This window comes from Salmo salar, chromosome 06 (genome assembly GCF_965601325.2).
Source record: "Salmo salar chromosome 06, fSalSal1, whole genome shotgun sequence".
NCBI lineage: Eukaryota > Metazoa > Chordata > Actinopteri > Salmoniformes > Salmonidae > Salmo > Salmo salar.
In genome coordinates, this window is record NC_138296.1 from 45,063,470 (window position 1) to 45,076,540 (window position 13,071).

At 43.0% G+C, this 13,071-nt stretch overlaps 1 protein-coding gene across 1 annotated transcript; it reads right to left on the bottom strand.

The window, feature by feature from the left end:
- Positions 1-5,928: 5,928 nt before the first annotated feature.
- On the bottom strand, positions 5,929-7,287 carry LOC100195920 (reprimo-like). The gene is given in 1 exon segment (NM_001140949.1): positions 5,929-7,287. A coding segment is annotated over 1 exon segment (330 nt). The 5' UTR covers positions 6,983-7,287; the 3' UTR covers positions 5,929-6,652.
- Positions 7,288-13,071: the final 5,784 nt, after the last annotated feature.

Sequence of the window (13,071 nt, forward strand, 5' to 3'; positions counted from 1 at the left end):
TGTCCCTATCATCCTCCAAATCCCACCAACATCAGTTGCCTCAGAGCGCAACTGGTCCTTGTTTGGGAACACACACACACACCAAAGCACGCAACAGGCTGACCAATACAAGGGTTGAAAAATTGGTGGCCATCCTGGCAAATTTGAGGCTTTTTCAGCCTGACAATGAGCCATCCTCAACAAGGTTGGAAAGTGACAGTGAAGATGAGGCCTCAGTCTGATGTTCAAGAGGTGGACATTGAGGAGGTCCAGGGAGAAGACATGGAAGCCTGATTGTCTAGAAACTAAAGCTTTGGTTGTCTTCCTATCATTTTACAGATGTATATTGGAAAAGTTTTTGAGAGATGTGATGGATCATTGGGGATCATTAAATATTCCCTTTCTTTTGTTGTTCAGTGAAATCATCCCATGTGAAGAGTCGACTCATTTAATAAATTTTTTCTATTGGAAGGATTTAATCCTTTGCAATTATGTCTACTTATGTTAAAAGGTAAAAGGTTTATGTTTCTGTTTCCACATGATATGGTAAACATCTACATTTAAATGGTATTAATATTAATCGGCATATATTTCCGTTAATTCCCATATATTCCCGTTAATTCCCACAGAAAGTTTCCACCTCTGAATATTCCCCAAAATGTGCAACCCTAGCTACCAGCCTCAGAGAATGGCTGAATAGGAATGCATCTCCGTCTATCTGAGAAGAATCAGAAAGGGGGATGCAGGGGGAGAGATGGAATAGTAAAACCCCTTTTCGATGTCGCTATTGTCTAGTGTCACTGCTATGCCTCCGTTCTCTCTGTCTCCGTTCTCTACAGCACGTCCCATTAGAAATGACTTGAATTGGGTTGAGAAAGGCCACTTAAATTATAGTGAGCCTGGTGCCGGCACAGAAATTGTGTCTATTGTGGATTGCTCTCCCCCAAGATACAAGGAGAATAGCTACTTGTTTTTGTAAAAGGTTGGACTCATCTCTCCCTGGCAAATTTGTATTTTGGATATTTCTCAAATACTCAAAATCATTCCCAGACAGAACATATTCGGCAACACTATAAAACAATGTAATATGTGAAAGTTTCATTCCAGACAAAGTTTCTATGCTGGTAAATAATTTAATGCATTATTCCGCTAAGTGTTAAATACCAACCGTGACTTAATCACCATTTTTTCTGTCATGTTTCCAGTCCTGGTGTAGCGTTCATTATATCCACTGCTGTTTCTGTTGTTAAAAGTCACCCCTGACGTTGCCTGACAAGCTAATATAGCTCTATGGAGCGCTCCGAGCAGTGTACCAGAGCAATAAAGGGCCACATTCTCCACAAAGAGGAAGGGTTAACGTCCGTCAGTCTAGCACTGAATGACTGCATGAGAAACAGCTCCTGCAACAGTACAGTGTACTTACTGTGTGTTCACACAGCATAGCGATCCAATGCTCTTGATGCCTCTCAATCTTCCCCATCAACCGTTTTGAAACAATCATCCCTATCTCTCCCACACCAGTCCTCGCCATATCATTTGCATTTTAATTTATCCTTGTCACACAATCAATCAATCCTTCAAAGTGGAATTTGCATAATTAAGCATGTCATTCTTTTTAATCTTCATTAAGGGACTTCAGATATGACAGTTCCAATTAGGTCCCATTGTTTCCATGATCCATCAGTGAGTGTTGTAGCTAAGCATTTTCCTTTTTTTCACATCTAAGAGTGTTTTCCTGTTATTGTCATCTTCCCTGCTATAACTAGTGGTTCATGATAGATGTTGTTTTTCCTCCGACACAACAGTGTGCTGGAGTCTCCCCATCCCTCCCTCCCTCCCTCCCTCCCTCCCTCCCTCCCTCCCCTCCCCTCCCTCCCTCCCTCCCTCCCTCCCTCACCCCCTCCTCCTCCCTCCCATCCTCCCTCCCTCCCTCACCCAGGCAGTCTGGGGTCTCATGTAATTTAGTTAAGAAGTGAACCGCCTTTTCTTCTAAATATAGAGCAGCACGTTGTTCTCGCTCAATCAGCATTCACCTGCAGATCACGACTGTATCTCAGAACACTACAGTGTGTTTGTTCTCCAGATCACAGTGGCAATGAAGAAACATCTAGATTCATAATTGTTATTGTGCCTTATAAGCAGAGGTTAGCCAGTGATCAAAGAATGGTCATATCTACAGCAAAGGGCTTCAAGTTTCATGGGCTTCAAATCTAAGTCTAAGGGTTTTGTGGTCTCCATGTCAATGGGCCCACATTCTCAGAACGTTGTGCTGTGTTGTTTTCTTTCACTTCTTTTGATTAAATGGATTTCAGCCTGAGGGTATGTGGATGCCTCAGTGGACAAGGAGCTAGTGTGTGCGTGTGTGTGTGTGTGTGTGTGTGTGTGTGCGTGCGTGCGTGCGTGCGTGCGTGCGTGCGTGCGTGCGTGCGTGCGTGCGTGCGTGCGTGCGTGCGTGCGTGTGTGTGTGCGTGTGTGTGTGCGTGTGTGTGTGCGTGTGTGTGTGTGTGTGTGTGTGTGTGTGTGTGTGTGTGTGTGTGTGTGTGTGTGGCAACCAAAGAGTCTCATGGACTGGAGCCTGCATTGAGAGAAGACTTAAGCACCTTGCTGAGTGCTAAGAGTATTTGACCAGACTTGCAGGCATACCTCAGTCTGACTTTGAAGTCTGAACCATATCGGTTACTGTCCCACTGGGCACACCACATCATTTCAAAGTGAAATTTGGGTAACATTTGGTGGAAATTTGGGTAATATTTTGTCTAGACATTAATCAATGAGATTTCAACCTTTATTCACCCACTCAAAAAGACAGCCAGAGATTTGTTGACTTTCGGATGTGTTAGCACTATGCTTTCAAGCATCTAAAAGCACAACCAAATTCCAATGGAAAAATAATATCAGATTTTTGGTTTAGTTATCATCTAAATGTGTAACCACTGCACTTTCAATCATTTTTAAAAGCAGGAGATGTATAGTTTGTGCTACAGACTTAGTCTGGCTTTAATTCCAGTTTGTCTAAAAATGTATAATTGATATGTTGGATTCATGTCTCCATTTCAACCAAAAATATAAGTTAAAGAATAGGACTAAATCAAATCAAACCGTTATATAAGTTCCATTCATTATCCAACATGTCAATTATTAATTTGTAGACAAAGTGGAATTAAAGCCAGACTTAGCCCTAGTTCAAACACCGCTCTAAAACGTCACTTTCTCACTGGAAGAGCGGGGATCGAGTGCCGCCTGAAACGATTATAATTGCGCATCGTCGGACTGCTGATAATAGTTCAGCAGCCTCGGCCGCTCTTTCAGCGCAGTGCGGGTGAAGCGCGCCTCTGTTTCATGTGGCGCACCAGAGCAGTTCTTCCACTGTCGGAAGACATGGTAATGCATATTAACACATGTTAATTGCATGCAAATAAAGTTTGCTTCTCTACCACACCCACAACGGAAGCACAATCAGGGTCTCGGATTCGCAGGTGGAGACCTTCTGTGAGAGGTCGCTGTTATGCCTGAATTCGACCCAAAACCGACAAAGATGTCGCTGCAGTGTTAAGCTGAGAAACCAATCCGTACGTCAAGCGAAGTTTATAACCGTGCCAGCCCGCTCTTAATTTCTACTCACTTCAACTCGTCATAAATTCGGCGTCTGGACGGTGCGTAAATCAGTGGCACAGATGGAACGATCCAAGCTGAAGATACCTCTCCTTCAAACGTTGATATCTGGTTGCGATGACAACCAAACACAATTCAATATCCAGTTGATAATTGATATGTTGGATTCACATCTCCATCTCAACCAAAAATCAAAGTTAAAGCATAGCCCTAAATCTAAGTTAATGATCTGATCAAACTTTGAATGCACTTTAAATAAAGTTTGATTTGATTTAGTGCTATGCTTTAACTTTGATTTTTGGTTGAGTTGGAGATGTGAATCCAACATATTAATGATTAACTTGAAGATTACATTTGAACCCAACCAAAGCTTGAAACCATAGGCCTATACCGTATGTATTGTCTATTTTTAGTTGAACCACGGGTTGAATTGAAACATCAGCTGTTGATGACTTGCAAATGCTATCTAGGAATAAATACTATAATATTGATGATATATGATTTATAAAGTATGGTTACATTTTATTTGCTCTGTTTAAACCTACTCTTTGGACTGACTTTGATAACAACAGTGAATATATTTCGTTATTTAGAAATCAATAATCCTTCTCATGATAGCACATTGGTAGTAGCCAGTGACAAATATGAAAACTAGCAGAGTTTGGGTAAAACTCTGGATGGGCGACCAGTAGGAGCTTATTGGGTGGGCGACCAGTAGGAGCTAATTGGGTGGGCGACCAGTAGGAGCTAATTGGGTGGGCGACCAGTAGGAGCTAATTGGGTGGGCGACCAGTAGGAGCTAATTGGGTGGGCGACCAGTAGGAGCTAATTGGATGGGCGACCAGTAGGAGCTAATTGGGTGGGCGACCAGTAGGAGCTAATTGGGTGGGCGACCAGTAGGAGCTAATTGGGTGGGCGACCAATAGGAGCTAATTGGGTGGGCGACCAGTAGGAGCTAATTGGGTGGGCGACCAGTAGGAGCTAATTGGGTGAGCGACCAGTAGGAGCTAATTGGGTGGGCAACCAGTAGGAGCTAATTGGGTGGGCGACCAGTAGGAGCTAATTGGGTGGGCGACCAGTAGGAGCTATTTGGGTGGGCGACCAATAGGAGCTAATTGGGTGGGCGACCAGTAGGAGCTAATTGGGTGAGCGACCAGTAGGAGCTAATTGGGTGGGCGACCAGTAGGAGCTAATTGGGTGGGCGACCAGTAGGAGCTAATTGGGTGGGCGACCAGTAGGAGCTAATTGGGCGGGCGACCAGTAGGAGCTAATTGGGTGGGCGACCAGTAGGAGCTAATTGGATGGGCGACCAGTAGGAGCTTATTGGATGGGCGACCAGTAGCAGCTTATTGGATGGGCGACCAGTAGGAGCTAATTGGGTGGGCGACCAGTAGGAGCTAATAGGGTGGGCGACCAGTAGGAGCCCAGCCTATTGTTTAGTTTCTTTTTGATAGTGGATATAACATTGAAGTCCTGACATTGTTTTAAAGGTACAAATTAAAAATATTTTATACAAGGTTTGTCTATGTTGATAATTGTTTACAATTACGACATAATCCTTCGGTTGAAATTCCATCCTCAAAACATGTTTACGTTGATTACTTTTTTCAAATCCAATGTGTTTTGCAGGTAGATCCATGCCACAATAAATTTACAAATGACATTGAAACAACGTCGATTAAACCAGTTTCTGCCCAGTGGGATATGTCTCTTCTCAACCTTGACTTTACTTGACTGCAGGGATTTTATAGAGAGAAGGCCTCTATGGATCATACCCTCCGTGGATTATCTCCACTTTATCGTCAGATAAGAAATTCACAAATACATTTTGATAAAAGTCAAGGCATGAGTGCACAACATGTAATAGTCTTGAGTAATTGTTCACCTGTGCATTAAAACGTACTAGTCTTACAACCAATTAAAATCTATGCATTTGAACAATATTAGATTTTACACACAGTTATTTACGTGCGTAACTGTGTGCAAATGGTGAATAGTTTAGACTTGTGTCTATAAACCATTAATATGCATCCTTATAATAGATTATTATAATTATAATAGACTAATAACATGATCATTATTATTGTTATTATTATAATCGTTGTTATTATTACTGCCTTATATTATTATTATTGTTACTGTTATTGGTATTCCTATTACAGTACAGTATAACATGCACAAGATCCTTGATCACATTTAAATGTAATTCAATTGTTTAATTTATACTGCATATTTATGCTGCTTTGTGCGATAGGCCTATGCCATACGTGAATAAATCGAATTTACTGCAACAGGTTGCCTAGGTACATTATGTGCAATGGATATCAATGAAGAGATACGACAACGTCACGTTTATTCGTAGCATGCTGAACTTTTCATTCAAGTTTCATCTTGGTACAAAAAAGTCATGCAGCATCAGGTGCTTTCAAAAAGTGCAAAAACAGTAGGTCTAAATACCACCTTGTACTGCAGGCTACAGACCAAGCCGCTTGCATGCTGAACTGGACCAGAAAACACTCTTTCAAGCAGTGATGGGGTTAGTTAAACATGCAAGATCCCAGCACCTTGAGTGTTTGCCCGACATGCTACTAAGAAACGGGACCAAGAAAAATATATTTTCAGAGAACTCCCACATCCAAAACGTATAGCCTACTGTCAGAACTGGAAAGGAAAAAAACATAACATCTGCATGCGTAAAGTTGCTGACGAGTTAGTTTTGTTACTTAAACAATTATGAAATATCGACTTTTGCAAATAGAATGAGGTAACAACGTGTAAACACTTATATCACAAGAGTCCATTACTTTGTTCAAGTTGACAGTCAAAAACAAAACCATATCCAACAGCCTATGCGTAAACAACGATGCATTCCTTGTTCTCTTTGAACTTTTGATGTGAGGAATTGTCCGCGCTTGAATGCAATTGCAGTCTTTATTGGCAAACATATTTCGTAAGGAAATCAAACGCATTGCATATCATCGTGCCGCCCCAAAGACAGCGTGGTGAGGCTATGGGTCCGTGGCGCGCTGCTACACACCATTCTCCATCCCGGCGAAAGAGACTAGCTGAGTCCTATCATCCCCGGCGCTTCTACGTCTTTGGAAGGTCTCCGGTCCTTCACCATAAAGTTAATCATACTCTCCGATTTGATCATGAGGTTGCAGCCGAGGAAAAAGATACCAAACATGACGGTGAGCGACAGTACGCACAGGACGGCGATCTGTACGACGCGACTGATGAAGAGTTTCCGCTCGTCCGGAGGTAGCGCCAGCGAGCCGCCGTCACTGGTTGCCACGTCGGTCGCGTTGCAGCAGTTCACCAGAGTACCAGCGAGGACTTGGCTCCTGTTGAATAGTGCGCCCTGGGCTTGGTCGAAGAAGGAGATGTTCATATCTCCGTGATGTCAGTCTGACAGCGCTTGGCAGCTATGGGCGCACGCGGTTCAACAGAAACACACTCACGGCTAAAACTTGGCTCGCAGTTGCAATTTGCGTCATGTGACTGGGAAAACAAACCAAAGTAAAAATCAAATGAGAAATGTATAATCTTCTTTTAAATTCGATAATAGCAGCACGGCCAAAAGCTGATATGTCGGTGCGTGTCAGCTGAGAGAAACTATCACAGTCCTAACCAGATGCCCTATTCAGCATCATACTTGCGAGTCAAAGTAATAAACTGAACACAACTTCTACACAGCTCGAACCTCTCAAGCGGGTCCTCTTGGACATTTCGAAGGAGGTGTAAATCTGTACGTAAGACTGCCCTGCATGCGCACATGTGCCCGCTTGAGTGCGCTTTCGTGCCAAGTCTCACGTGCATTTTAAAGAGATGATGAGTTCCGCTCTCCATGGGGGGGGGGGGGGGGGGGGGGAGTAGACAATTGAACGATTTATGCAACCTTCATCGACTGTCAGTGACAGGCAGTTATATGGAGTGTTATTATTAGAATATGTAATCAAAGGCATAAGTATTGGTTATGGTCTGTCACCACCACTGAAGAACTCCCATTATATGAATTCTGATGGATGTAGAATGTGGCAATGCTTTGTAACCTTAATTATGGTAGATGAATGTATCAATCTCGACAACACTTTGCTCAAGCTGCATTTCTCCCTGAAGTGCCAACATTCGAATATCCACAGCATAATAAACAGGAGGCATAACAACAAAGGAGGATTCTGAAAAGAACCCGAGGTACTGTACAGTTCAGTTCTGCACTCACCCTCTAAATGCCACCGTAACAGTATAACATTGGAGTAAGCACAGTCATAGAGAGACACATTCAGAGACAGACTACTTGAATTGAGAGATGGGAAAATGTAATCAAGTTGATCAATCTGGGCAAACTTTCCAGCAGAGAAGTCTATTTCCGTTCCTCCTCTCTCTCCATACTTTCCCCGTGTGTGTAGACGCCAGTGCTATTTTCGCTGAGATTAACTTGCTGGGTAGCAGCCTCTCTCTGTTTTATGAACATGCCTTATTCAAATATCAGTTTCTCTCTCAAGTGCACACAGTCAAGCTATTTCAGCCAACCCCCGACGAACAGTAGGATCTCTGCAGCACTATACGGCACTGTACTATACGGTACTGTAGCCTAAACCGGTCAACGAGATGCGTAGGTTTAGATGCTCTCACAAACTGAAAGCAACCATAAATCACCATCATCTACATGCAGATTGAATATTGGGTATGAGAGCTTATTGTCTTTGCCTCCTATGGACTCAACCTTATCAACCATGCCTTTGTAATGAAAACCATATATATATTTGCCCTAGTGATAGGCTATATGATTGGCTATACATATTCTAGTTACTGAAAGAGTATCCAAGGCTCACATTATACATATCTTCAATGGTTTGTAAGGACTTCTTCCCTTCCCAGTTTGGCTTTCGGTGTTGAGCTTGTGTCAAGATAGAGGACCTCACACAGGAGCCTTAAGAGGCAAATTGCATCCAACTGTTCATATTCTTCTTCTCATGATGATCACCTGCTACAGTAATATTATTCTCCTGCTTCCATTACCATCTGTTATCTTTAGTACCATCAAGCCCTCTTTAATGGCCAAACGGGGAACTATATTCTCATAGGTCATTATCTCTGGCATCCACAATGACTTTGAGTGTAGAGAACATTGACTTGGAACAACAGCAGTGATATTATCCTGAGTAGTAAACAGTATCTCTCATCATCGACCAGACCACTACTATTATTCACATAGAACCTCCATGGTTCAGTATTTATTATGTTTGAACAGGAGTATTATAATAACCTTACAGTCATTTATACTTGTCCTGTCCCTGGGCATTGTTGAGTAGGCTATTATATGAAGAAGCAATGGCACCGACGTTATGGTGAGCAGGTGTAGGCTATGATGATGCTTTCAAAATAATCCCTCAGATAGTGTGAGAGAATATTAAAGCCCGCCCCAGACCTAATATTCTGTTTATCAGCTAAACAAAGCCTGTAAAAGCGAATTTAGGATGCTCACGATATGTCTGGTTATAAGCGCTTTAGGCTGCGAACTGACAAGCGTGTGTACAAACAAACGATTCGCTCTTTACACAAATATTTAATTACACTTCTAGGGGGTCAGTTACAGTTTATTTATCACTGTATAATAACTGGAGATCAAACAAAGTGTTTGGTGTCCACCAAGCTGGAATAATCCTATTAGCTTGTCTAATTTCGATCAGGGACTTGTAAATGACAACAGTTGGCGGTATCATCAACTAATGCTGTGTAGATGTCATTCTGTTCATTCATTTAATAGTGTATTGTAATTATAGAAACAGGTAAGGATTTAAATGTTGATTCCTTTGTAAGTACAGCCTGCCTCCCCGTTAACAATAAAGCAATCAGTCGTCTATTTATGAAACATTAAACAGCAGCCCACGCAAAGTTAAATACGGTTACAATACAAAGTACAGCCAGGGACTTTAATTCCTGAATCAAAGTGAAGAGAAAGTTCTTGAATGAAAATTCTGTTACTTTCGAACATTTTGATATGAAGCTGCTTAGAAAGACTCGTTCACAACATTTCAGCAGACTTTGAAGTCAATGAATTATATTTTTCTTTCATTTGCTGCATACAACCTGTTGGTAAAACTGAGGCTTATATGTGAAATACAGAAGTTATATTTTCTGTGAAGCAGCACGTTCTGTTAAAACCTCTTAAGGATCGGCCCCCTTTTTTTCAATTGTCACCTAAAACGACATACCCAAATCTAACTGCCTGTAACTCAGGCCCTGCGGCAAGGACATGCATATTCTTGGTACCATTTGAAAGGAAACACTTTGAAGTTTGTGGAAATATGATAGGAATGTAGGAGAATATAACACATTAGATCTGGTAAAAGATAATACAAAAGAAAACACCAACCTTTTTTTATATTTCTTTTACCATCATCTTTGAAATGCAAGAGAAGGCCATAATGTATTATTCCAGCCCAGGTGCAATTTAGATTTTGGCCACTAGATGGTATGTGTAAAGTTTTAGACTGATCCAATGAACCATTGCATTTCTATTCAAAATGTTGTATCAAGACTGCCCAAATGTGCCTAATTTGTTTTTATTAATAACTTTTCATGTTCAAAACTGTGCACTCTCCTCAAACAAAAGCATGGTATTCTTTCACTGTAATAACTACTGTAAATTGGGCAGTGCAGTTAGATTAACAAGAATTTAAGCGTTCTGCCAATATCAGATATATCTATGTCCTGGGAAATGTTCTTGTTACTAACAACCTCATGCTAATCGCATTAGCCAAAGTTAGCTCAACCGCTCCGCAGGGGACCCACCGATCCTGAAGAGGTTTAAAAGTAAATGATCGACATCATTAGTGACACTAGACGCAATACAGAACTCAACACAGGTCACAGGTGGCATGAGCTCATTATTATTTCATATCATGACACACAGCATGTAGGTCTGTGTATAAAGATATAAATACATATGGAAAGTACATATAGACATGTATGTGTGTCTCAGACTTGTTCCTTAGCAACAGTAGACCTGTGAGCATAATGATAGATGGTTGGTAAAGTTATTTTGGTTGAGAAAAGGAGGGAGGGAAGAAGAGAGGGAGAGAGAGAGAGATGGGGTGCCTGGACGAAGGAGAAGGCAAAACGCTTCCACTTAGCACGGGGGAATTGGCAGCCTAGCAACACAAACTAAGTAAAGACATCCCCTAGCAACACGCAGGGGTTTAGCCCATACCTCCCACCTCCCCCTTCCACCTCCACCCATGTCTTTAGAGGCCTTCACACACGGCATGGCAGCATCTGAACACAGCAGAGTAGAAGCCCACACCCTCCATACCCTCCTCCATCCCCCACCCCAACTCCTTCATCTCCACATCCCTTCTCCAGAGGTGCAGCTGGGGGCAGACTTCTTAGGATGTTGATCCAGTTCAATTAGTCTAATAGATTACCTACAGCCAGGTCTTCATTAGATGAACAAAGTGTGTGTGTGTGCGACGGGCGTGTGTGTGAGTGGAGGTCAAGATTAAATGAGAGAGTGAGGGGATTAACCAGCAGGAAACACAAATAAACAGAGAGAAGGTTAGGGAGTGTAGAAGAGAGAATCAGAAAAAGAGAGAGAGAGAGAGAAGCAGAGAGAGAAACAGAGAGAGAAACAGAGAGAGAGAGAGCGAGAGAGAGGCCATGTCTGGGGTTGCGGGCACTGTCACCTGTGGGACAGTTAGTCACATAGAGCTAAATGTAGTCATTAGTTCCCTCCTGACAGAGACTCCAGGTACACAGCAGCAGAGTGTTTCTGACTGCTCCACTCAACAACCCCTTAACAGGCTGCATCCATTAGTCATTCAACTTATTTTAGGGAGATAATGGCTTCATTACCTTCATTTGTTGTAGTGTTGTCCTGTGTGTGTGTGTGTGTGTGTGTGTGTGTGTGTGTGTGTGTGTGTGTGTGTGTGTGTGTGTGTGTGTGTACCCATTTGTTTGAGTGAGCGTATCTGTCATTATTTAACTGTAGTCAATAGGAATGTTTCTCTCTTGTGTAGTGTAGAAGGCCTATTCCTTTTGTGTGACTGTATGTGCTCATACTTGTATGTGCCTGTCCTCTGTGAGTCTGCAGGTGTTGTATAAACAGGTAAAGCACAAATATTGAAAGTAGGCAGAGTGATTTGTGGTGTGATGACACTGTCCGCAGTCATCATAAGATCAACCAGAGAGCACTTCAAGAACATTGGGGGCTTATTATGATGTAACGTGTGTGTGTGTGTGTGCATGTGTGCGTGTGTGTGCCTGCGCGTGTGCGAGTGTATGTGTGTGTGTGTGTGAGTGCGTGTGTGCGAGTGTGTGTGTATGTGTGTGTGTGTGTGTGTGTGTGTGTGTGTGTGCGTGTGTGTGCCTGCGCGTGTGCGAGTGTAGTGTGTGTGTGTGTGTGTGTGTGTGTGTGTGTGTGTGTGTGTGTGTGTGTGTGTGTGTGTGTGTGTGTGTGTGTGTACCCATTTGTTTGAGTGAGCGTATCTGTTTGTGTGTTTGAGGGCAGTGAATTTGAATTGCATGGCCTTAATTGAATTAACTTACTTTTTCTGCCTCCTATCTCCAGGGACAACGTCTCCCACACTTCCCTCATTGAATAATCTCCTGGCCTGAACATGTTGGCAGATCTACACATCTCTCATTAAACTTTCTAACTTGATTCCTCTCCTTCTTTCGCCCCCTCTTTCTCTCGCCACCTCTCTCCCTTCCACCATATCTTATTCTCCGCTCTCCCTCCCTCTCTCTCTTTGTCTCCAGCTTTCTGAGTTACACAGCAAGCTACGAAACAACCCCATTGTGCCAAAGAGTGGATGTGCTTTTAAAAAGAGCCCGTGGAAGAAAAATGCTCACCCACTCCTTATCCCTCTATCCCTTTCTCCCCTCCGATAAATGCCAGTTAAGAGTCTTTCTTTCCCTATGCGTTCTCGTTTGAGTTGCTCTTTACCTAGGGACACCTGTTGAGGAGAGGAGCAGTGCTCTCCGAGCCAGAGAGGCAGGGGGCCAGAAGGCACAGCGTCACAACACCAACAACATGTCCGCCATGAGAAGAGCTAGGCCACATCTCGTAAGGCAAACCCCGATGATGCATAGACTACCTGAGTTGCAACAAACCCCAGGTGGACCTGGATTATATCAGACCCAGTGAAAAGGAAAGGGGTGACGTGGTGGCGGCTGGTTATCCAAACACTGATATTAGGCAGAGCGATTGCATTCTCAGACTCAGTGAAAAGCTTGACAATGTGTTCCGTGGAGCGGAGACAGAGGTCAAGACAAATCTCCTACCCACCCTGTCCTCCCAATGGTCCGGCTCACTGTCTTAATTGGGTGCCATCTGACCCCCTCTTTAGCTCTTTACCAGTACAATGTGAGCCACGGAGCATTATCCCCCACCCACAGCCAGGAGCAATCAGAGCCTAATGCAAGCACACTGCCTGCCTTCCTGGGTATTACAGCTTATCTATTTCTCTTTTTCTA